At 44.6% G+C, this 25,030-nt stretch overlaps 1 protein-coding gene across 6 annotated transcripts in view; it reads right to left on the bottom strand.

The window, feature by feature from the left end:
* The window catches only part of LOC138569353 (uncharacterized), a 1,814,236-nt gene that overhangs the window by 1,763,968 nt on the left and 25,238 nt on the right, over positions 1 to 25,030 (bottom strand). For 4 of the 6 annotated variants that reach the window (XM_069647265.1, XM_069647261.1, XM_069647266.1 and 1 more), the window contains one exon: positions 14,752 to 15,237. In XM_069647265.1, the coding sequence (XP_069503366.1) occupies positions 14,752 to 15,232 (481 nt within the window). In that variant the 5' untranslated portion in view covers positions 15,233 to 15,237. Of the gene's footprint in view, positions 1 to 14,751; positions 15,263 to 25,030 lie in introns of all 6 variants that reach the window. The other 2 variants (XM_069647262.1, XM_069647263.1) reach the window with 1 other exon arrangement.

Here is a 25,030-nt window from a genome sequence, read left to right as displayed (position 1 = left end):
GTCCCTTGGCTCTTAAGGAAGTTAAAGTGCAACTGGCGTATACCGTATGGAGGGGTAGGTTGGGAGGGTCGTTGAATACGTGAGAAGAACATCCAGTCGAAAGAACGTTACAGTTGGTAAGTAACTTGTTCTTTGAATGAATTGTGTCCTCCCACGCATTCCTGATATTAGATAGGCTCCCAAAGCAGTAAGAATTTGGAGGAGGGAGTACCAGAAATGTCAATCATGGACTGCAAATGAGCCTCCTTGATATGATGTAGAGTCCAAGCAGTAATGCCTCACAAATGTGTGCATTGACCACCAGGTGGTCGCAGCACAAATATCCTGCACCGGAACACTCCCCTGAAGAGCCGTAGAAGTTGCCATGCCCCTGGATGAATGAGCCCTTAGCCCATCTGGAGGCTCTTTCCCAGCCAATTTGTAGCACTCCGAGATTGCTATAATTATCCATCTGGATAGAGTTTGCTTAGACTCTCCAAGGCCCAATTTGTGTCCTGTATAGCCAACCAATAGTTGGTCACATTGTCGGAAATTTGCCAGTCTCGAAATATTGAAACAGAGCCCTTTTTGGGGTCCAGTCTGTGCAATCTCTCCTCTTTACTTGCATGTGGAGGAGGGTAAAAAGAAGGTAAGGTAATCTTCTGTGACAGGTGGAAATCAGAAACTATTTTAGGTAAGAAGGATGGTTTGGCCTTTAGAATGACCTTGTCCCTATGGGAAATGGTGTGAGGAGGCTTACAAGAGAGTGCCTGCAACACTCACCCTGCGGGCTAATGTTGTAGCCACTAGCAAAATTGTTTTCAAAGTGAGGGCAAGAATGTAGAGGCTCAAAAGGGGCACACATTAGAAATTTTAAAACTAAATTTAAATCCCAGGTGGGAACCTGAAAAGGTGTTGGATGGTACACATTTGTCAGTCCTTCTAGAAACTGGGTAACTAAAGGCATTTTAAAATAAGAAACCTCTTCCGAGGAGAGCTTGAAGATGGATAGCGCTGCCAAGTATCCTTTAATAGTGCCAACCTGGAGTCCCAAATTGGCCAAGTGTAAAAGGAAAGAGTGTACTGTTGGAGTATTACCCAAGAATGGGTCCACATTCTTATCCCTGCATCAGATATTGAACATGTTCCGACAACACAGATACAGGCATTTTGTTGCGGCCCTCCTGGCCGAAAGCAAAATCTCCATTACGTCATCTGGGAGGTACCCATCCTATCTCAGCCTCTCAGAAACCATGCGTGAAAGCTGAGTGGCTTGACCTCTGGATGGAGAACCCGACCTTCCTCTTGCGAGAGAAGATCCTCTCTTTGTTGAAGGCGTATTGGAAGGCAGATGGGACATGTCCAGAAGGTCCGGGTACCGCGTCCTCCTGGCCCAATCCGGGGCAACTAGGAACATGGTTTTCCTGAACTTTCTCAACCTCCTGATTACACGAGGAATCATGGGGACTGGAGGAAACGTGTATAGGAGTGGAAATACCCAGTCTACCACGAACGTGTCCCCTAGAGCTCCTCGAGGGGAAATTCCCTTGCGCAGTACAGGTCGCACTTCCTGCTGACAGTGGTCGCGAACAGATCTACTTCAGGGTTCCCCAGAGGGCGAAGATCTCTTGAAGGACTTCCTGTGCTAGCTCCCACTCCTGAGAGACTGTGCTCTGCCTGCTCAGAGCCTGCGCCGCCATGTTCTGCTCTCCGGCTAGGTGAACTGGCGACAGAGATTCCTTCTTGCATTGCCCAGAGCTGGATTGCCTCCCTGCACAGTGGTAGTGATCCTACGCCTCCTCTTTTGTTGAAGTAGTACATGGCCAATGTGTTGTCCGTCATTATCAGGACATTCTTTCCCTGTACAGAGGGCAGAAAGGCCTTCAGCGCTAGTCTGATTGCCCTAAGCTCCAAAAGGTTGATGTGTAGTTTGGACTCAATGGAGACCAACGACCGCCGATTGTCAGATCGTTGGTGTGGGCTCCCCACCCTGTGAGTGAGGCGTCCGTCACTACTGTTATCTCCGGCCATGGTTGCCAAAAAGGTTCTCCCTTGAGGATATTTTTCTTGCAAGCCCACCATATAAGATCTTGAGCCACTCTGGCCGGGACTTGCAGAAGATACGGCATTTCCCCGAAAATTGGGACCATGGAGTCCTGAGGGCCAATTAAAGGGATGTCATCCTCAATCTGGCCTCTGGCACCAGAAAAATGCAGGATGCCATGAGGCCTAGCAGCCTTAGACAAATTGAAGGCCAGCAGATGTTGGGCATTTTGAAACTTTGTTACCATCTGCAGAATGTGGTGAGCTCTCTTCTCGGGGGGGGCGAGGCTTTCCATGAGGAATTATCCAGGTCTACTCCGATGAACTGGAGTCTTTGGCTTGAAATCATTTGTGACTTCTTGTAATTGAGGGAGAAGCCCAGTCTGTGTAAGAAGTGGCAGATCATGGCCAGATGTTCCTGGGCTCTTTCGGGTGAACTTGCCCCGATTAGCCAATCGTCCAGGTAAGGGTAGACGTGAATCCTCTTCTCCTGAGATTCGCTGCCACTATCGCCATCAGCTTGGTAAAAACCCTCGGGCGGAGGTCAGCCCAAATGGCAGAACCCGAAACTGATAGTGAGAACCGCCATCCACGAACCTCAGGTACTTTCTGTGCTTGAGATGTATTGGCACATGAAAGTAAGCATCCTGAAGGTCCAACGAAACCAGCCAGTCCTGAAGCTGAAGAGCCTGAAGGATCTGAGAAAGGGTCACCATCTTAAACTTGTCTTCCTGAGGAATTTGTTCAAATTTCTAAGTCCAAGATGGGTCTCAATCCTCCGTCCTTTTTTGGGAATGAGGGAAATACACGGAGTACCAACCCTTGTTCCTCCTCCACTACAGGTACATGTTCTATTCCACCTTTCGCTAGCAGGGTTGAAATCTCCTGCTCAAGGAGCGGGTCTGGAATTTTGACAGAATTGGCTCCCAGTGGATGACCTTGAGGTCTTTGTCATGGGTCACTATCTCTAGCGCCCAGGCATCTGACATAACGCCCCACCATTCGTTCAGCTACCAAGTGATCCTGCCTCCCACCGGGATCTTGTGGGTGAAGACCTCAGAGTGGCTTTGCGGCGGCTGCAGAAGCGGCTGAGGAGGAAGTAGTCGCTGCTGGGGCTGATCTAGCGCCTTTCCCTCTCCCACCACAAAAGGGTTTTTTCGGTTGGCCTCTGACTGGCCTGTCTCCTCCTTCTTCCAAAAGAGGAATAGAACGAAAGGGACGGCTCCTCCAGGAAGATGACCCTGCATATGAGCATTCCTGAGGCTGTCTTATAGCGTCGCTGAGTGATTTAGCTGCCGCTTTCGAGGTCTGCAGCTTCTCCAAGCTCTCGTCCGCCTTGCTGCCGAACAGCCTCAAGCCGTCAAAGGGCATATTGAGTAATGTGGACTGCACATCAAGTGCAAAGCCAGATTTTCTCAGCCATGCAAATCTGCGTAGGACTGCGCTAGATGCCATGGACCTTCTTACACTATCAGCAGTGTCAATCCTGACTGGAGGCATTCCTCCATAGCCTCTTTTCCATCTTTCACTATCGCCAGGAAACTATCCCGTTACTCACCAGCCACTGATGTCATACAGTCCCACAGGGTGTATGTAAATCTTGCCAAACTGCAAGTTACATTTGTGGATTTAAGGGCCATGCTGCCCGAAGAGAAGACTTTCCGGGCCCAAGCATCGACTTTTTTGTCATCCCTGGCCCAAGCATTTACTTTTTTTGTCATCCCCGTCAGGTGGTATTGAAGGATAAGCTGACTGCCTAGTGGAGGTTGCAGCCTGTACCACCAAGCTCTCTGACGATGGATACTTAGATAGGTACTCAGGATCTGATGTGGATGGCCTGTACTGTCCACACACTTTTTATAAACTGCTGGCCCAAAATCTGGGTATTCCAAGTTGCCATTGCCCTCTTTTGCAGTGCCTTATGAAAAGGGAGGACAGGGTCCCTTTGAGGTCCCTCATCAAGGATGTCAGTCATATCGTTCTGATCGAAATATGGGCAAGCCGTTTTCCATCCCATGAAGTCGATGACTCTTCCCATTAGATTTCCATACCCAGGGTCTGCATGATCTGCAGGGTCTGGTCTCTCAAACACTATTTCAGGGAAAGTATCTAGGCCACTGGCTGACCGAAGGCAGTCCTAAAGATCAGCCATTTTAGAATTTGGGTCTACTAGTTCCTCAGGACCCTCCTTGGTTCCAAATTTAACCCCAGCTGAAGTAACATCCTCTTCCGAGTACTGTTCCTCAAAGATAGAGGACATTGATCTGAAAGATTCTTGCTGGTTGGAGGCTGGAAGATTTTTTCTGGTAAAGGGGGTGGAACATGGGCATCGATTTTGGCATCGGGATTAAAGAATGCCCCCACAAAGGCATTGATGGTATGGACGCTGGCTTTGACATTTTCGAAGGAGACTTAGACGTCGTCGAGGGAGGCCTCAACACTATTGAGGAACGTATCGAAGGCTGTGCCGAGTCGATATTCGACTTCAATGTCGACGCCATCTTGACCTGTGTTATCCCCGATTTATGCACCACATTCTTTTTTCATGAGATGTCGGAGAACTTTCCTCCGATGACACCCTCGACTTTGTCAGATCTTGCGTGTTTAGTTTTTGATCTCCCTCTGTCACCTTTGGAGTGGACAGGGGCATGCTCTTCATGTGGCTTTTTTAAGAGACGGTCTGGGCTGCTTTCTCGAAGCTTTTAAGCATCGAATCCCTAAAGGCCTCCCATTTTTCAGAGGAATCGTGCTTGGAAGGATAGGAAATAACCCTTCTCTCAGGCGAGGAAGAAGAGGACGAAGATGATCTATGAGGTCGTTTCTTCCATTTTTTTGGACGAAGACGAGGAGAATTTCCTAGAGCGACTCTTAGACCTCGATCTCCTCGACCCGTGTCGAGACTTTCCACTCGACCCTCCTGAATCTCTGTCTTTTCGAAGACTTATAAGATTCCTCCCCCACCGCCAGCTTTCCTTTCCGTTCCCTAAGAGCCTTATTGGACATGGAACACATTTGTCGACCCGATGGTCAGGGCTCAAACACCAAAGGCAATTGCAATGAGGGTCGCTAATCGACATTTTTCTACCACACTTCAGACATTTTTTTTAAACCTGTCTTGGGTGTGGTTGGAGTCAATGACAAGGACATTTCGTAGAAGAAAAACTGATGCGCTGTTTTGCGACACAAAGCAGTGCTCGGAAAAACAGAACCGAGGTTAACGGGCGCGGCTCAAGCCCTTTATACTGCGGATGACGTCGACGGCAGCCCTCGAGGGACTTCAACTCCGCGGCTTCGAGCACAGCGCCCTCTGGTGAAAAATGTTTACCGAAGCAGCAGAGCTGGGAGACAAGATAGCCAAGATGAGGAATACATGGGAGGCACAATCCATTAGAAGAGGTAGAATGTCATTATCAATTGGCTTGCCAAGTTGTGTGCAGAGACAGGTTTCAAGTAGTATTGCTCAATATGAAAAACAGCACAAACAGAAGAAAGAGTTGAGCCCCCGTGAAATCCTTTATGGGCTGCCCATGAGTTTACCCCCCCAACCCCTTCGTGCCTGCGAAGAATGGATGTGTCAATAAACCCCTCACGATATGCTTATTAACTTATCGCAAAAGGCTGATTTATGTTGTCTAGTCTACAAATACAGGTGTGGGAAGCTTTACCAAAGGAGACGAGGAAGCCTGCCACTCAATACAACCAGAATAGGGCGGTATGGTGCACCAGTTTCAGTGGAAGACAGCATGAGCACCAAGATGAAGTAGACACCTTCAAGTATTCTTAGTCACGGGATCAGCTATTAAAGTGAAGGAAATCCCTGTCTGGGTCTACTCCTCGCATTGGAAAATGGCGCTGCACCCAGAAAGGCCTCAGGGCTTCCTGAACTGTGCATAGGTGGGATTTTATTATGCACTATTGAGCACAAGCACAAATGACCTCTGCTGCAAGGACAGGAACGGTCACCAATTAATCACAAATCTAGTAGTAGAGTGAAGCTTACAGGCATAGTAACGTCAGAAGTGGAATCAATGGCGTGTTACCACCGACAATGCATCATTACCTGGCAACAAGGGACCTGTGACTTGGCAAAGTCCTGGGATTGTGGAGTGGATTTGCTTTGGAGCTTTCTTCAATCAGCAGCTAAATACCACACAGATCCCGGTCATGCCCTCCCAAACTGGTTGTCGGGCTGGGATTACAGTAAAAAGGTTAGCTGGACACCAAAAGCAACCTGCAGCTCAGCTCCGCTCCACTCCCCTCCCCTCCCAGTGCCATACAAAGATACCTATATGGCATGAACTCTGTCTTTTACAATGTGATTAAATGAACATTAGAACACATTTTAAGTATAATGGGTGATCTATTAAATGGGCAAAAAGCTATAGTGTTCATCTCTTGTGGAGTTAGATTTGCAGCATGCTACATAATAGCTCATCATATCACAGAAGAAGCACCCGATTAGTGGGTCATGTGTGATACTCATGAGCTGCTTTGAACTCCTGCTTAGCAAATCTTCCTTTAGAACCTTGGAACTACCATAAACTCAAGCACCAGATGCACAAACTAGAACATGAAGGTCACCATCTCAATCGCTCCAAACAAGATGAATTGGCCCAAACCTTCACACTTGTGTACTTTGGTTTTTATTTTCTCTCTAACCTGTATTTTGTATATGGCATCTGGGAAAGGGGTTGGTGTGGATTACAAATGGCACAGTGCAAGTAAACGTGTGGATCAGGACACCACACCAAGCAGGTAGACAAAATCACCTGGAGAAGAGTAGACTTCAAAAAAAGGGTGGGCACCATAGCAGCATCTGGAATATGCAAAATAGGTAGAGAAGAGACAGGCTGTGGTGAAGTAAACCTCTATAATGACTATTTGGTAGCCTACATAAATTCAAAGAATAAGATGCTAATTAACAAGTTCCATTACTTCCTGGTACTTTAATACAAAGTAATTACTTTGACATTTTACTTAAAATTATTTATGTGGGGAGGGGGAGACCCCCCCTTCTCCATTACCACCCCTACTCAAAACCCTCCCCACCCGCTTTTTACCCCTTAACCCATAGATACCCATATTTTTCGAAGTAATTTCTTTGCAGTAAATTACCACAAAGTAATTACTGTCAATAAAGTAACAGGATAAAAATCAACAAAGTATGTGTACATGAATCTTGTCTACATTGTCACCGTCAGGCTAGCAAGGGAAACCATTCATGCTCTATTATTCAAATTTCAGTGTCTCATATCGAATGTGTCCGAACTTCAAAGTATGACTAGAGTATCATTTCAATCTTTCTGATATGGTCAGTGAGATAAATAGGTCGGGATACCGATAAGCTATTGTGAATGCATCGCTTGCTACAAATCACCATTTCCTTTCATCTATCTGCCTTTCAGGCGACATCCCAGTTCCCGAATTAGTCTAGGAGCAAGGATTCAGTTAGCTCAGGAGCAGCAAGTATCACCATTCGTAAGATGTGGGGGGCTATCTGATAAGGTGTGCGATGGAAAGAATACAACGCTTGCAGCATGGGGTGTGTATGGGGACCAGTCCCTTAGTGACCATTTCGGTCAGCTTGAACAAACCACAAAGCTCATTAGTGGGGTACAATTAACTAACACTGATGACAATATAGGTGAACTTCACATTATATTCACCCTCAGTTCAACCAACTGAAAAGTCCCGACCCAGGTCGTTAGGAACATCACAGCTTCAGGAACAGCACTGGAGAAGAGGTTGGACTTTGCTATTGTGCAAGGCTTCTTAAACTGTCAACTGAAGTATCTAAGGGGATGTATTGATATTGATATTTTATTTCTATCGCGCTCGTACACAAGTGTTTCAGAGCGCGACAAGGCAAGGAGGGGAACAGGGGAGAACAAAACAGCGATCTTACTAGGCCCAGTGACATTGAGAACGCGCAAGTGCATGGGAATGGGGGAGGGGGAAAGCGCTATGTAGGGGAGAAACAGATAAATAACAATAAATAATAAAGGCAACAAACAGTAAGTGCAGCCAGCAATTTGCAAGTGCCAGCTTTAAGGCAGCAGACAGGGTAGGTCTGCTAAGTGCAGGAAGAAAAGGGGGTTGGGGGGAATTGTATGGGTACAGATACAGACCCCAGTGCAAGCGGTGGCCCGGAGGCAGTGCGGGAGGGTGGCAGGGTGAGCAGGTACCTGGGCCCAGAGGACAGGTGGCCAGGTGCACGGTGCTAAGAGAGAACAGATCAGCAGGGCAGAGGGGGAGCGAAGGCAGAAGAAAAGAGGAAGGTCTTGAGGTGCTTCAGGAACCGGAGATGGTTCTCCTCAAGTTTTAGAGTGGCAGTGAGGCTGTTCCAGAGGGAGGCCCCAGCCGAAGACAGATCTACCGCCAGCTCGTTTCTTTGAAAAACGACTGACCCTGAGGGAGTTGGAGGTAGAGGAGCGAAGAGCTCGAGAGGGGAGGTATTTGCGGAGGGATAGCTGAAGGTATTTTGGACCCAGGCCCCAGAAAACCTTGTGGACAATGCAGAGTGTTTTGAATTTAATCCTTGCATCCACTGGGAGCCAATGGAGAGATTTCAGAGCTGGAGAAATACGATCCCAGGGCTTGAGGCCAAGGATAAGTCTCGCAGTCCTGTTCTGGATTCGTTGCAGAGGGCGGAGAGTAGAGGCAGGTAGATTTAGAAAGAGGCTGTTACAATAGTCCAAGCTAAAGAGAACCAGAGCTTGGGATAACATGAGCTTCCAGGGGAAGGAGAGGAAAGGCATAGTACCTCTGAGGAGGTGCAGTAGGAAATTTGACTTTTTAGAGACCTCAGAGATGTGGGCGGAGAAGGAAAGGGTTGAGTCAAAGATGACCCTGAGGTTCTTAGCCTCCCAGGTGGGGGTAGGAGGAGGGCCAAGGGAGGCCGGCCAGAGAGTGAGGGGAAAGGATGGTGAAGGTGTGCCGATGAGGAGGATCTCCGACTTGCTGGCATTCAGACAAAGATCATTGGAGGCAGACCAATCTTGAATGGCAGTTAGGCAATCAGAGATGAGAGAGGGAGCAATAAACCTGCCCAGGGGTACTTGGCAATCATTCTGGTATCGCAGAACAGATCGGACCATGAAGGAAAATGTGAAATTCTAGCAGCTGGAGATGCAAAGCACTGCTGTGCACCTTTCATTCTAAAGGCTGAGTCAATGGGGTGTACACCCAGACAAGTCAGAACATACCAGGTACATGGTTGGACTCAAATGGTACTGGGTAATCCATTCTGAAGTGTGGGAAGTAAGAACGGCTGGGGACCCCAGAAGATATCTTACGAGTGCCCCAGGAGCAATCCCGAATTTGTCAATATGATTTGGCAGTAATTGCTTACTGTGCCCATTAAGCCTCCACAGCTGCAGCCTTAGCAAGTTAGCTGGAGGTCAGGTCCTGTTAGTGGGAAGAAACCAGACATGTTGGGAAAGATTTGCAAGTACAATCTGGTTTCATTCAAATTGCAGTTGTATACAAGTGACTGCACAGTCTTCAGTGGATATCCATTTCTTTCTTAGAATTAGTATCACAACACAGAATGTGTTCTAGTTACCCGAAAGATCCCAAACAGTAAGCTTGCACCCAGAATTTTGAAAATGGTTGCTCCTGCATGAGTCTGCATAGGTTTGAGAACCATTTAGTACTATTACCACAAGTAAAGAAAACTGAAGAGGTCCAACAAGAAATGCAAAGCGGCTGTGTTTAATGAAGAGAAATGAGCATTCCAGTATTGCATGGGGATGACACCTTGTGCACCCCCTCAAATGCATTAGGTATTCCAACAGAAAGAGCTTAATCACCGATTTAGGTTTGATATTGTTCTCTGCAGGTATATTTTGATGCCGCTGCAATTGTAAACATAGTGACTGCTGAACCATAGTGACCTCCACACCCCCACAGATATTTTACTCAAAAGTGTTCAAATCTAGGCAGGCCTCCAGACAACATACCAGGCCTTCTTAGACATTAAAGTCTTGAACACAACACTTTTTAATTTTTATGTGCATACCATTTGTACCCGTTGAGCGCATAGGGCAGGTGACTTGACAAAAAACAAAGCACATCTTTTGATTCTTAAATGCATAGAGAAAGTTTCAGACCAAGGAGGAGTTTGTGTCAAAACACAGAAGGAAACCATTCCTCATCTCCGTGTGTGATGTTTCTGTGTCTGTAAATACTCACGTAGAATATTTATTTACCTAGGATTTTAAGATCATAGCAGTAATATGGAAAACCTAATTACAATTAGGAAGTATCCTCTTAAACCAATTACGATGTTTCAGTGAATGCGTGCTTGCATTGCACAAAAGTATTTTTTGAAGTTCATGTTTTGCATGAGTTTGTAATCAAGATGCATCTATGTGGTGTGTTCATACACATTAATGTGTTGAAGAAGGCTTTTCACAACGTGTTTGAAGCCAGACATCTTTACTAAACTTGAAAATTAATAGGACACCAAACCAAAACAGTCATGTAGCAATGATCTGGTTGGCTGTCTCATAGTACACTCTTGCAGAAGCACATTTTTACTCTTACAATTTAGTTTACACTATTAAAACAGAGTCTAAAATACTCCCATCTCAAACCCTTACTTGAAGCACGGATGAGTATATAATGTCTAGTTTACATGTCCATTAAAGCTGAACTTGGAGTCAATGTGGTAAATGCACTATAAATGGTCAGCGGCAGCAAGGTCGTTGGTCAAGGAGGATGGAATGTCATTACACCAATCACCTGGGTCACAGCCTCTTATCTTCAGGACTAAACTTGCAACATTCAAAACCTGACTCACCAGCCAGTACAAGTGTTCTAACAAAACAATAAAATAGTTGCATTTGCAAACGAAATAGAAACTCAACAAAACTTGTCCCTGTAGCAGCAATCCAGATGGGTATTTCAAACTATACTCAAGAGCTTCATGCAGGATTCCTCCAACTCCTAAGAACTGTGGTTAATATTAGCACAGTCGATAGTCTACTGACCTCTGAAGCATGTAAGTGTAACTCGGGAGAGCCAACATTAAGCCATGAGATTGATATATTAAAATGGTGGTGGTGGTCATTCGGCGGTTAATCCACAAAATTACTGCCAAACTTGCTTACTGTTACCGCCACTTGGTGGTAGGGCAGTGTTAATCCCCAAATTTTAGTCCGCAGAACTCCATGGAGACTTTGGCGAGATTACTGCCGGTGGTAATTGTGCTAAATTTAATATTAAAGTGGCAGATTTAACTCTAACATAATGGTAGAGGAAAATCATCCACTTCAAGGTAAAACCTATAGTTTGGCAGTGCGATAAAAATGGTAATTCCTTCATCACCAGAAAAAGGGGCGGTAAGGAAATGACAACCGGTTATTTCCTGCACCGCCTTACTTGTAATGAGGTTGGTAGATTGTAGCAATGAGCACGTGCCTCTCTGAGCCATCATAGAACACCAGCATACCATTTAGTACTAGTTGCAGTAATTGAGGACTTTCATTAATCATCAACAGACAATTCTTCTATCAAACCTTAAAACACAATACAAGTAATGTGTCTTTACTGTGTAATTGGCCAGGTTTGTGTCTTAAAGATTAAAATATATACAGAAGAGATCAAAAGTGCAGACATTTGTAATGGAAAAATGAAAGGCATATTGAGTGACAACCTTCTGTAATAAGATGATCCTATTCTGCAGTATGCAGGAAGTGAACAAGCAGTAGAGTGTCTGGGAATTGGTATACAAATCATTTGTTTTAATGTTCAATTCCTTCTAATTCCATTTTACTAAATGTCTTCTATGTGGAGTTTTTCTGATTCCATAAACAGCATTAGTCTTCACATTTGAACTAGTCACTATAAGTGCTATAATAGTTATATCTATCAGGTGCTTGCACTACAGTGCCAATTAATTGTCCCTGTTCTTTGTGGGTGGTGCTCCTCCTTACTATTATGCTATTCCAAGTCTACGTGAGGGGAGCTTGGATTGCTTAGCACCTTCTGGGCAAGTTCTTTGGGATGGGAATTTGGACTTCTGAGGCCTATTTTGTTCCTGTTCTGTGCAAGTGTAGCTTGCATTTCTAAGGCCCTTCATTTACCTTTTCTAGGAGAGGGTGCTAGGGACTGCTCCATCCCATGCCATCCCTTTGCTATGCGATGGAATTTCTACTGCTGTGACCGCCGACTATGGACATTGCAGCTGGTAAACAACAGTTCTCGCCTTCGCGTAGTTAGCAACCTGGATTCTGAAATCAAGCGCCAGCTGCCACTGACTAACTCATCTAATTAGCATTGTCCCTGCAATAGTAAAACATGTTCAAACAGAATCATTCTTTCCCATAGACATGCTGGCGCTATAGATAGCCTGCCACGATGAATGGCACGTGGAAAATTCAGATGTCCATTTATCACCCACCTTGGAGGGAGAGGGTGGATGGTGTTTTACCCTGACCTCATTTGTCTTAAGGTAAAGCCTTTGTTTTGCCATGCATGATTTACTAACCAGACATGTTCCCAACTGCCAAAGGTCATTGCCTATGTGCCTTCTCTTCTGAATGGGTCATGCAAATTCTTTTGGAAATCTGTATAGAAGTTCATGACTTTGTAGACTCCGTAGAGAGTTCTTGCGACGCTAATGTTGTAGCGCTCTCTCCACTTGAGTGTATTTTGCTAACGCTTCAATAAATGTGTATGCAAAACTGTTACGCTGCGATGGTGTCTCGTCCTGGTATTCCAGGTGGTAACCGATAGAGTAGAGATATTGCAGAATCTCATTTTTGATTTTCCACATGACTTATCTTAGGTAATCTTTTATGGTTAGGCGCACAGCGTGACTATTTCATGTGTGGAAAGAATGGTCTACTGAGGTCCATGATTTATTTTCTATATTAAGCTTCAGGAGCGCAAGCTCCCCTCCAAAGTTGCAACTGTTCTATGTGAGGGGAGAGTCAACAGCAGAGACCCGTTCCTTCCCTATCCTCTGTGTGGGTATATTCTACCCTTGTTTTACCTTGTACTGATCCACTGCACCCAGTCTACACGATTAATGCTTGTATTGCTGTTGTCCGTATTGCTCATTCCTGTTTGTGAGAGAGAAGCCCGAGGAGCTCCTATTCAAGTTGACCTGTTCTGTGTGAATGAAGTGTTAAACTGCTTACGCTGCTGTTGTACCTATTCTTTGTATGCAAGGGAAGCTCACAGGGTTAGGGCTAATCTGTTACATTGGTGAGAGGGCGTTTGTCCTACTGCACACTATGCTTTAGCCATGAATTGTGAGGAAAACCTTGTTTTAGATCATGTGGACTGCTGCCACAGTATAATTTCCATACAGTTTTAACTGTTTGCATGCATCTGCTGGATGTCAAATATGTGTTACTCTCTTGTGAGGAAACAAAATAAAGTTGACTCGTTTGAAATCACAGTAACTCTCAAAATAGGGAGTACAATAATCCCACCTCAAAATCTTATCTTGAGCACTGTTCCAGTATATGCTTTGATGATTATGTATTTGATGAACTAGATAAAGAAACAGAATGATGAATATTAAAGGGTTAGACTAATGTAAGGGATGGGGAGAAGGTCTGTCTGCATAGACCCAGATCCCATGATACCTTTATTATGTGTAAAAGGGCAAGGGACTACCCCATAGCTCTGAATAAAGAACCAATATGTTTAATACTTGAATCAAATATGTTTTACTCAAGTGTAAGGGAGCTGCAGAGACGAGGATGGTGAGCGTAATATGTACAAATTTGCCTAGTACACCCCCCCTCCTCCCAAATCTTATTTTGTCGAATCGCTTTGTCTCTATTGGTTTTCTTGTTTGGCAGATATTATTGCATTATAATGTAGTTTAATAGATTGGCTTTGCCAAGAGTTGGTTCCCATTGGATTCTCAAGCATTTTCATAAGGTAGGACAGGAAAAGTGCTGTCTTAAAGAAATCTGAGCCAAGGTCTTCTAGACCAAGGGATAAAATAAGCAGTGTTGAATAGCAATTTGCTGGCTCAAGCACCTAAGGGTCTCTCCATTTGAGACCGGGAACTTAACTCACTAAATGTTACAGTTGTGTAGTGACCAACCTTCTCTTTGGGTGTCTGAGAGCTAAAAACATAGTTGGCATCACTTCAAAAAACCAAAAGGCACTGTAGCAAATCCCCCCTACCATATTAAGGATGCAAGATTGTGACCTGTGACAAAGACTATTTTCTATGGTAAAAGACCTTTCCTGGCCATCCATTGAAGAAGGGTCCTCAACATACCAAAGAAAAAACTTGCACAGAAACTCAATGTGCCTAACAGATGGACGTTTCCGAGGCAAGCCATGCACGCTTGTTCCAGGTCAATTGTAGAGAAGCATCTGGTACATGGAGTGCATTTGTTGGCGTCCATCGTGCATGGAAGGCGGGCAGAGAGGCAGGTCTAACATACATATTTAAAGAAACCAAAGGAGAAATACCGAGGACAAAACACTCCCACAGGAAAGAGAAATGGAAAAAAAGGGGGAGGGGACCTGACCTAGACAGAAAAAAAAAGAAGAAAAAAAAACATGTTGGATAATAAGCCAGCTATATAGCAGCACAGCTGTCACATGGACTAAAGCACCGAGTAGGTGGACATTAACACCCACTTAAAATTTCCGAGGAAATTTAAATCTACTAGCTACTCTTACGGGCCTGGCAATTTCCAACTAGTTGGGAATAAAGGTGAGCAGGACAACAGAATAAGCTCTGTCACTTACCAGAAGGATCTTCAATTATTAGCACAGAATTTCCAAGGCCAAGACTGCAATCAGCGTCCTCATCATCACTAATAACAATCACACTCTCCTGCGCACTGACTGAAATGCATCTGACACCGTCAACTGTAGGAGCTTCAGTAGCTAAGTTACCACCGTCTGCACTGTCATTAGCATCTGTAGAAGGCATGGCACTCCCCTCCTCAGAGTCTTTGGCAGAAGCTTCAACAGCAGTTGTGATTTCTTGACCACTTTTGGTAAGAGCTTGGACAGTAGTGGCACAGTCTTCTGTGACCCTGGTAAGAGGTTCAGCAACAGCAGTCTCTTCACAGACCCTTGCAGGAGCTTCAACGGCAGCGACACTCTCTTCTAAGACCTTGGCAGGAGCTTGAACAGCAGCTGCACTCTCTTCACAGACTTCTTTAGGAGTCCCAACCGTATCACTTTTTGAAGCTTCAGCTGCCAGTCTAGATCTGGTCTTCATGTTTTCTTTAAAAGAAAAAAGAAAACATTCCTGTGTAAGAATTAAAGTTGTATTAATTGCAAAAATGAAAAATGCATCAAATCTATAATTTATTTCCAAATATTAGTAATTCTTTTTGACTCAGGGGGTGCTTTTAGCTGGAAGAACTAGCCAATGAAAGGAAAAGAAAGGCATGGAAAACAAAGCATTTTTTATTTTCACAGGATAAACAGCCATTTTATTTTTTTTAAATCATCGTTGAACAGCACCCCGTCCCTCCAAATCGCAAACATCAAAATGGCTAAGTCATCAAGCAGTTCCATTAACACAGAGGCATACGTTTGCAGCCTATTATAGGCCCTTGGGCTGTGGCGGCGCTGTGATTTACTCTCATCATTGCGGTGAACATATTGAAAACATTCAAAGTACTGGATTGCTGACGTGCTGCAGTGTGGGAGGACTGAAGGAAATACACCACTGAAATCCTCACCTACAACTGCCAGCACAAACTTTCACTCAAGGCAGGAGGTGAAAAGAACGCCTCCGCCTGAGAACGGGATCATCCCACGGCCGACGAGGAAGTTACGTTATCTCCAGCTGGGCTTAAAACCACGCTCAGAGCGCCCTTGCGGCGTAAACCCTGAGACATAAGGCTGGTGCAAAGCTGTTGGGCTGTTTGGCGGCTTTGGGTGCGTGGAGAGTGGAACACCACCATTGGCCTGTCGGGAGTCTTATGGCAGCAATGGCAAAACAACACTCCCTGGAGGGAGAAGGCGGGGGCATACACACAAGAAGCAAACGTGGGCGTCTCATGGGGTGTGCAGGAGGAATCACCCCAGAGAGGGGACACAGAATAATTCAATCAACAAACGCTACAAAGTTGCCCCCCCTCCCCAACTTGAAGGACTCGCTTCAGAGCCAACTTCAATCCCAACCGCAACCCCACCAGATACCTAAAAAGGGAAGGGAGGAAAAAAGCGATCCTATTAAAAGCCCACACTCCACAACTAAAGAACACATTTTAGGGGGAGGGAGTAATACTACCACATGCAACACGGCGGTAGACCCCCATGAACAGGTGGAGAAACATCATAAGCCCCTTGCCCCCATCACCGCTAATTGCAACATTGACGACAGTGGGCAGTCCACAACACCTACTGGAGATGACGGAATTGAAGAGGGAGAGGCTGTGGCAACGGGACAGCCAGCGCACCCGACGCACTCGAGAGTTGGCTGTCCACCAGCCCTGGTCGCCGTACATACGCACCCGCTGGTGGAGGATCTCGTTTCCCCCCCCCGCTAGGGGCACCACAGACATTGTGGCCCGCAATTGTGAAGGGGGAACTAGAGTCAAGGCGAAAACTGTCCACGGGAGGGTGTACCCCTCCCCCCCACAGCCCAAGTCTTCTGGGATGGGAAAGGAGTCCCCTCTCAGACACGGAACGCCCACGGTCCTCGAGCAAGCAGTGAGGCAGAGGCAAGGCGAGAAGGTGGTAGAGCCCTCCCCCTGGATTGAGATTCTGGCCTCACCAGTAAGTGATAGGGGAACAGTTCCCCAGCCGGCCTTTCCAACAACAAATCTGTTGGGAAAGGAGGATCAAAGACCACCCAAACACTACCTCACAAGCAAAATAGTGGCCACTATATTTAAAACATCGGCCAGGAAAGCATCTCGGTCCAAAGCCCCATATAAAAGAACATGTAAACACCAAAATAAATTAAGCATTTCCAATCCCGCAAACTCCATGAACACTCTAAAGGAGTATTTTGGCAGGAAAGGAAGCCAAAATGGCTCTATACATCATGACATCTCGGACGCGGAATTGCTGGCGATGGTAGAAGATACCGGTTTACACCTCTCTGAAATAATTATCCCCCCAATTTTGGTGGCCAGAAAGGAACCCATCATTCAACAAAAAAATATTGATGAGGCATGCAACAAAAAGACTGCAGAAATTGCAGACAAGGATCGATTAGAGCCACCCCCAACGGGGGAAGATCAAGTTAAGTCCACCCAGTCCAGCGCAGCCAAGTCAAGTCAAGTATATACCCGGCCCCCTTAAAGTCTTCAGCGCCCCTTCCAAACACGGAGAGAGCCTGAATCCATCAACTTGAGGAAGCGACACTAGTACATAGAACACCTCCATACGACCAAGTTGATTTTTCCAAAGGAAAAGGAAAAACACCAGAGGAATCGGTATTACAACCCCATAACATAAAAGATACTGGAGAACTCAAAGGAAAAGAGAGTCCGAAGAGAGACAAAGGGAAAAGTTGCAGTATAACTCCTACCGAGCAACCTCTGGAAAACCAACCAATTGTCAGCTCTTCGCATCCTACTACAGACAAAAAGAAATACGTTGACAAAACAACAAATACCAAAGATCTAAGGGCGAGGTCACCCATACCTAATAGAAGGACGAGTGAAGTCATTAGCAAACAAACGCAAGACTCTCCTCAAAAGAAGTTGGACGGGATGACCATTCTATCAACGGTCACAATAGCACTGTCACCTTTTGGAAAGTTATATGAATCTCTGAATGAGGCAATGAAAGACCAAAATACATTGATCGATATGATGTACTCAAAAATACTCTTTCTGGAGGGCTTCGTGACCGCCAAGGAGAAGCAACCCAATGTGGACGCACAAGACAGGGGAATAACAGCAAAGATGTCCATGGGACAGAAGCAGAGGCTTATGCAACAAGATCCTACCAAACTCAAACTGAGATGGATGCAGGAGCGATCCCCCTCAGTAAATCAAATGCAGCAAACGATGACTTAGTGCACACTCTTGCTGCACCGGCAAGATCTTAAAAAGTTGATCCGCACTCCATTTTTACCCCTGCACCTCTACTACCACAGGCGAAAACAACACAGATCAGGGGCAAAAAAGAAGAAAACCAGAGCCAAAATTGAATGAAAATAAAAGTCCAAAGATGAAACCTGCTTCGGCAATTTTTACGTTTACGTCCGACCACATTTTCCCAACGTTTGATATCTACTCGCAGAAAGCACCATCTCAAATGGGCCCTACAAAAAAGCTGGTACAGAGGCAAAGTTGCTTATCAAGGGAACTGAAGGGCAACTACCCCCTGCAGTTAAAGCAACAGCTGCAAAAAAAACTTACGGCCTCAAACTCCTGCAGATCCACATGGGAAGAACCCACCCTATCATCAGCCCAGAGCGAGTTGGTTGAAGAGAATCAGCAAGACAACGAACAATCGTATGACTCAATAGACCTGATGAATCTAAGCTTATATACGGTAGAGGATTCTGAAATCCCAGTAGCCCCACAACAAAAGAAGACCAAAAGGGATGTCAAAAATCCTCGGCAAACAAGCGAGGGCTCTTTGAAGACCCTAATCGAACATCACAAGAATTCCGTTCGCGTACAAAAAAAAATCATTGAAAAAACTGCTGAAAGAACCCTGGAGTCTTCGCACTCTCAGGGGAAGAAGCGAAGACATTCAGCGACAGGCCAGAACAGTACTATATTTCAATCCAATAACCAAGGGAATAACAGGAAAGATGGGGTTCGAAAGGTAGATGCAAAAAAAAAAAAAGATCGAAGAACCCAAACATCACCCTTCGGGGGAGACGAGCTTGCGCCATCACCAACTACAACCAAAAACACACTTCTACAGAGTGTGAAAAGTGGAGGATTTACAACAGCATCATGCTGGAGGTAAATACTTTTCCTCCAAAATTGGCGGAATTACCACTCAGTAATTCAGCAAAAACTTGTAATTTGGCAGTGCAAGAAACATTTAGGTAATGCTGTTACCGATAAAAAAAGTTCCAGTAACAGAATTACCTCCACGTTTTTCCCCTGCATTCCCAAACCTGGAATCAGGCATCGCTGGGCCTATCCTTTAAAAGTTGTTTTTTAACACAAAGGAGAAGAGGGGGTAGAAGGATGGGCAGAAAGGGATCAGGAACACAGCAGGAGTGGAGAAGGAATGTACAAGGAAATGTTCCACCAATGGGAGTAGCAGGATATACACATGCGACACAGACATTCCGCATGAACATAAAAAGGGATGAATGATCATGTGAAGGGAATCCAGTTGGGACATCTCTTGTTGGGTACAATAAACAAAGGGCTTAAATTCCCCGATTTAAAGATCCTTGGTTGCACGAGATTAAACAGTGACATTTGAATACACTTTCTACAGGAGACTACATTAAAAGCAGGGGTGGAGCAGAGAATTCTAGGGAGTCACATTGTCAAGTTTTCTGGGCCTCAGCAGACTAAAAAGGATGGGGTAGGCATTATACTACATAATAATGAACATGGAAAAAGCCATGGGGTGGGGAGTAGAGTACTGATCATAAAAGACCAAACCTGGAATAATAAAATCATACTGTGCTCAATTTATTGCCCTATGCGCAACATGCATTTGGCGAGAGGGCGCAGAGAAGACGGCCTACTGATCAGCAAGGGGATTTTAAAAGGTGGCCAGAACCTAATATGAATAGGTTGCCAGTGGCAGAATTGTTGCCTTATGGAAATGGGCAACGTTTATTAGAGAGATACATTTTTAAGTGACATGTGAAAGGAAATCAATCTGGGAAAGAAGGGTTATTCTTTCTTTTCAATCCAATTGCTACATAAACAAAAAGGGTTCAAGAATGGGGAGTAACCAACAGCAACAGACAGTAGCTTGGTCAGACCACAAAATGGTAGCGATGAACATGGAGATTGGGCACTTTTTCCATAGAGACGGGGGACAGAGGATTGACTGAAAGATTCAAGAATATTTTTAAGGAAAATGATTAGGGGTACAAAAGAAGTGTGGTAAGGGAGGCAAGGGTGAAAAGGGAACTAAAGGAGCTGGAGGGGATTGTTCTGCTTGTGGCGAGGAAGAGCTCTTAATAACCATAAAGCAGAAGACGGAGGAGTGGAGTGCCTTGGAAGTAGCAAATGTCTTCCATAAACTACACATTTAAAACAGAAATTCTACAAAAGGATGGACCATTTAGATTTGATGTAGGCAAGGAGAGGAGAGCCCAGAGGTAGGAAATGAGGGTGGATGAGATCAGATAATTTGAGGGGAAGAGTGGTCACTCTAGTGGCAATAACTAGATGCTCCTCACATTTCTACAATATGCTGTATAGCAAGAAAGGTAAGGGAACATGGTTTTAGAATATTCCAGATGTTTGGACCTTCCCAAACAGTCGATGGATGAATCTGCTCAGATGGTTAAAGGAATAGTGCGCTATGAAATATTATTGTCCAGAGGGTTCAGACATGTGTTTTTAAGTATACGTTGATCGATCGCACAAACATTTCCAATGCACCTTACCGTAGTTTACCCATTTTGCACACATGCAAAGTCAGGCAGCAGGGCGCAGCCATTTTGTGATAATCTGATCAGTTGCCGCATCGCCCAAGGTGGACTGCCCTGGCGGCACTAAATCATATCCCCCGCCCCTCAGGCTGAGATCACTAGACGCGTACCGCCCATTTCACAACGCCAATGCACGTCTCGGGTCAACGTTCTCTGTGCTTCTGCTAATGACGTGCCTCCATGGAAATGGCAGGACACCTCTTTCCTCAGTAAGTATAAGCAGACCGCTTCTCAACAGACATCATATTTGCTTTTCCATTACTTTCACTGTCTTTTTTTGAGTAGCCTGTGCCTCGTTTCTGTGCTCTGGTCAGCTACCTTCATTGCTTGTAGCCTGTGCAAACAGATACTAGTACCATTACTATCCATTTTTTTCTCCACATAATGGCAACAATACAGCCATACCAGTACGAGCCGGAGTATTCGAGGAGGAATTACAAGAAAGAGAAAGATGCGATTCGGACGACAGCTGGGAGGACGATTCAACAGATCAAGAGCCTGAGTCTAGTCACATGGACAGCGTTTCCACCTGGTGTACCTGCAATCGGTGCGCGCCAATGCCAACTGAGGAGAACTGCTGCAATCCTAGCAACGAGTAAGTGTACTCTAGTTGTGATGTCACTTAGGCCACTACCATTTCATGGTTGTCTCCTATATTGTCGTAACTTTGATCTATCATTGCCAAACGAATGTAGTCTTGCAATTCTATACATCACTCTAAATTTGGGGAAATCATAGTGGTCGCCTTATGTTTATGTCATGTACAGCCGTGAAGCAATATTTCTTTGTGTCCCAAATGTAATTGAATACATAGACGTTCAATATTGTACAGTGTCCAAGTAACATTTGTACTGGCAACAATGCCATTGGATACAAGAATGGTCATTGGCAACTAAGGTGTAATACACTTATCTTGTTAATTTAAAAACTGTTTGTATCTTTCTCTTTCACGGGTGGTACAGGCTGGTGGCCCATCGTTCGTTTACATGGTGGCTTCATGGGAGGCTTGGACACCGCGTTCGACGAGTAATACCTGCCTGTCGTTGGTGCCATTAGAGAAACTTTCCGAAGTCACAGCGGTCAGTACAGAGGATTTTCCCTCACTGTGCTGCAACCAGAACTTTATAATCTGTAGTACATTTGTTCCATCAAAATCAGCAACAAAATAAAACACAACAGAACTATCTTCAATGATGGTTTCAATTTTTCAGTGATTCAAGTGTCTCTCCATTCAGCAGTGTTCCGGCCCTTTCCTGCACGCCTCATGCCCATCCATCCCCCTTCCAGCCCCATTATCAAAGGCAGTTCGCACCAGTGGATGGGCGCTGCCAAAGGGGGCTGGCAGGGGTGGGAACGGCCAAGGTGCCAAACCCCATGTACACTTCAAAGTTACCTTACGCCCAGGGCCCATTGTACACATGGCCTAGCCAGACCCCGGTCTCCAGGCAGGCTCCCCTGAAGCGGGCCGCGCCCCTTCTATCCACATAAGACCACGCCATATACACATTCATTCACATACACACCCTCTTTTCTAATTCTTTATAAACCTCTTGATATTTAACATGAGAACATCTTTGAGCACTGCAAGTCAACTTGTGAACGTGCTAACTGAACCTCTGTGACCACTGCGAGTCAGCTCGTCATCGTGCTACCTGTGGACATCTCCCTGTTCTCCTGCCACTTAAGTACACTGCGTGCAGAATCTAACTTTTTTGATCAAGGTAAGGGTGGGTCACCTAATCAGATCTCCTTGATCTCTAAATTTCTATCTATTTCGAACGAACGTACACAGTAGTGTTATGTTCACTCATCTCATTGCCATTGACTTGATTTTAATTTATGTTATCGATATATATCAATTGTCATCAGTGTCAATTGGGATTGAATTGCATCCTTCGCGCACCGTGTCTATAAACATGTTTCCTTTTGATGCTCGATAGTACATTCAAGGGACGAGTAACATGTTATGATTTTCTTCAAATCAAAGCATTGTTATGAAAGTTATCCTATAATACAGCCGGCTATGCTACACTGGTTTTGCTTCGGTGACCAAAACATAGCTTGCATAGAAAAAATGTATTGGTATAATTCAGTCTCTCTCACGCTTTTATGCAAAGTAATTTTTGAACATTGTTGACTTTTTTAAATTTATTTATTTTTACAAAATTTCCAACAATGCCTGCATGTATGGTTTTCGGTTGCCCTTCCAAGACCCATAACAAATCTAAAGGCACTACAATGCATGTATTCCCGAGGAATATAGATCGAATAAGAGAATGGGTCAGATACTGCGGATTTGCGTAGCGACAGCTTGAAAGTAGAGCCCATGAAGTCTTGGAGGACAGGAGGGGTGATCGATACCGCGCAGCCTGCACTTTGCCACAAATATGTACGACCAATCCAAGTACACAAAGAAGGATCGACTCAGAACGACTCGTAAATTGCTCCCAAATGCAATTCCGACTCTATTCATGCACAGGCCGCCTCAGGCGAGTCACGATTCCGGATTAAGCTGTAGCCCTTGGGGTAGTGAACAGGTAACTAAATGGACGGATTGGTGTTGGCGTAAATGTCCCTTATAATTCTTATTCACAAGATTGTATTGCTTTATAACTAAACCACATTTTGCTAAACATCTGTCCTTGGTTTGAGGAGCACAATAGAAAACGATTTATGGGCACAGATAACTATGCTATAGTGCCCTTTGAAATAAGCATATTGTTTTCATAATCTGTCTCTTTACGTGCCAATTTTTAAGATTAGCATTTCTAAATCAAATAAAATGTTCCCTTTACAACTCCATGACTATGCACTGAATATGAAGGAGCAAGATTCTGCATCCATGTCATGCCTGGAGTCAATAACCCTGAGCGCATATCAGGTAGTCTTATTTAGCTATTCAGTTCCGTAACTGTTTTATGCATGGAATTTGTGATTATATGATCTTATTTACGTATTGTGTCGTATTACACAATGATTCGTTCATGGTTTTTTATTAATATGTTCTATTGTCTGAGTCAAATTGTGTGTGTTTAATTTACATTTTTTCATCCATACCAAAGGGAAAAAAATAAAAATAAAAAAAATATAGGTACTGTTACCGGGAGCTGCTGATACTTCTACTACAATTACATCATCCCTCCTAGTTGATCAGGAGCAACAGGTATGCATACTGACAGTTCCCTCCTCAAATGAAAGAAAGTAGGTCCTAGATCTAATACTATTAGACAGTAACATTATTATAAACCAGCAGCTTTTGCAAATTGCTTGAGTGCAACATTTCAATCAGTGTGTTTCGCACAGTCATCTTTGATCGAGTAAACTATCCATCAATCAGGTGACATGTATATTTTGACTAAATGACGTACACTGTGTACAAGGGTATCTGGGTAAGGCATGTGTGCGATAGAATAATTTGATTTCAAATACGAATGACTAATTTTTAATGGATACTCTTTTTTAGGGATGTATACAAGATCTGGATATAGAAGTGGAGGCACGTGGATCCGAGTCGGTGGACCAGCTTGCTGGTGCTGGCGTTACAGTAAAGAAGAAGGTTTCACAGAAAAGCAAGAAAGATACGGTAAGTTACAAACAATTTCATTTTCAAACAGTGTTTTGTGATGGTGCCTTCATAACATGCTTTTTTTTTTATTTGTCCAATACTGTACGTTGGATTTGCATTGAACATGTTTTTCAAACCTATTTTCTAGTTGCCCGATGGTTTATGAAGTATGCAGATGCAGACAGCGACAGAAATCAGAGATGCTGCTTGCCAAACTAATTTCACCATGGAGCAATTGTTATTTGGAGGCGCAGCGTGTTCAAATCTATAAGCACTCGAGATGCTTCTGCTCAATGGCCAGAAAATGAATTTAACGTGACCGGCGAAGCCAGCAAAGTGTTGTTGGACCATTGCTACAATGCGACTGCTCCACCAGATGAACATGAAACTGAATGTAATGAAGGTGCTTTTGAATTAGTCGCAGACCACATGACACAATCGACACCCGCCAAACAAAGGCCAACCAAAAACCAATGGACATTTATGTTTTCTCCGATTCATGTTCAAGTAACAGACGCTGAAATGACAGAGACTGAAGAATCTATGCAATTGACCGAGGAACTAGACCAAGATCTCGACTACAGTATGTCCAGTTTGGCTGATATGTCAACCCCAGTTCAGTCAGAAACAACATTAAAACAGGATGATAGTCTAATAAAAGGAGCCCAAATACATTGTATTTGACAGCTGCTTGATGGAGATTATAATGATGCTGAAATGTGTGCATTCAGCAAGAGGGGGGGGGGTATGTGGGAAGCCATTGGTGAATGTAACTTGTGTAGCACAAGGCAGTAAACTCAAAATATATGCCACCTGTGAAATGCTCCATGAAAAATGTTCATGGTCCGCTCAACCAATGCTGGGGAAACTGCTAGCTGGGAATCTACTGTGTGTAGCTG

The sequence above is a fragment of the Ambystoma mexicanum genome, chromosome 2q (genome assembly GCF_040938575.1).
Source record: "Ambystoma mexicanum isolate Mex_15411 chromosome 2q, UKY_AmexF1_1, whole genome shotgun sequence".
In the NCBI taxonomy this organism is placed as follows: Eukaryota; Metazoa; Chordata; class Amphibia; order Caudata; family Ambystomatidae; genus Ambystoma; species Ambystoma mexicanum.
Note: the sequence above shows the minus strand (reverse complement) of the source record. Positions and strands in the feature narration are given on the sequence as shown.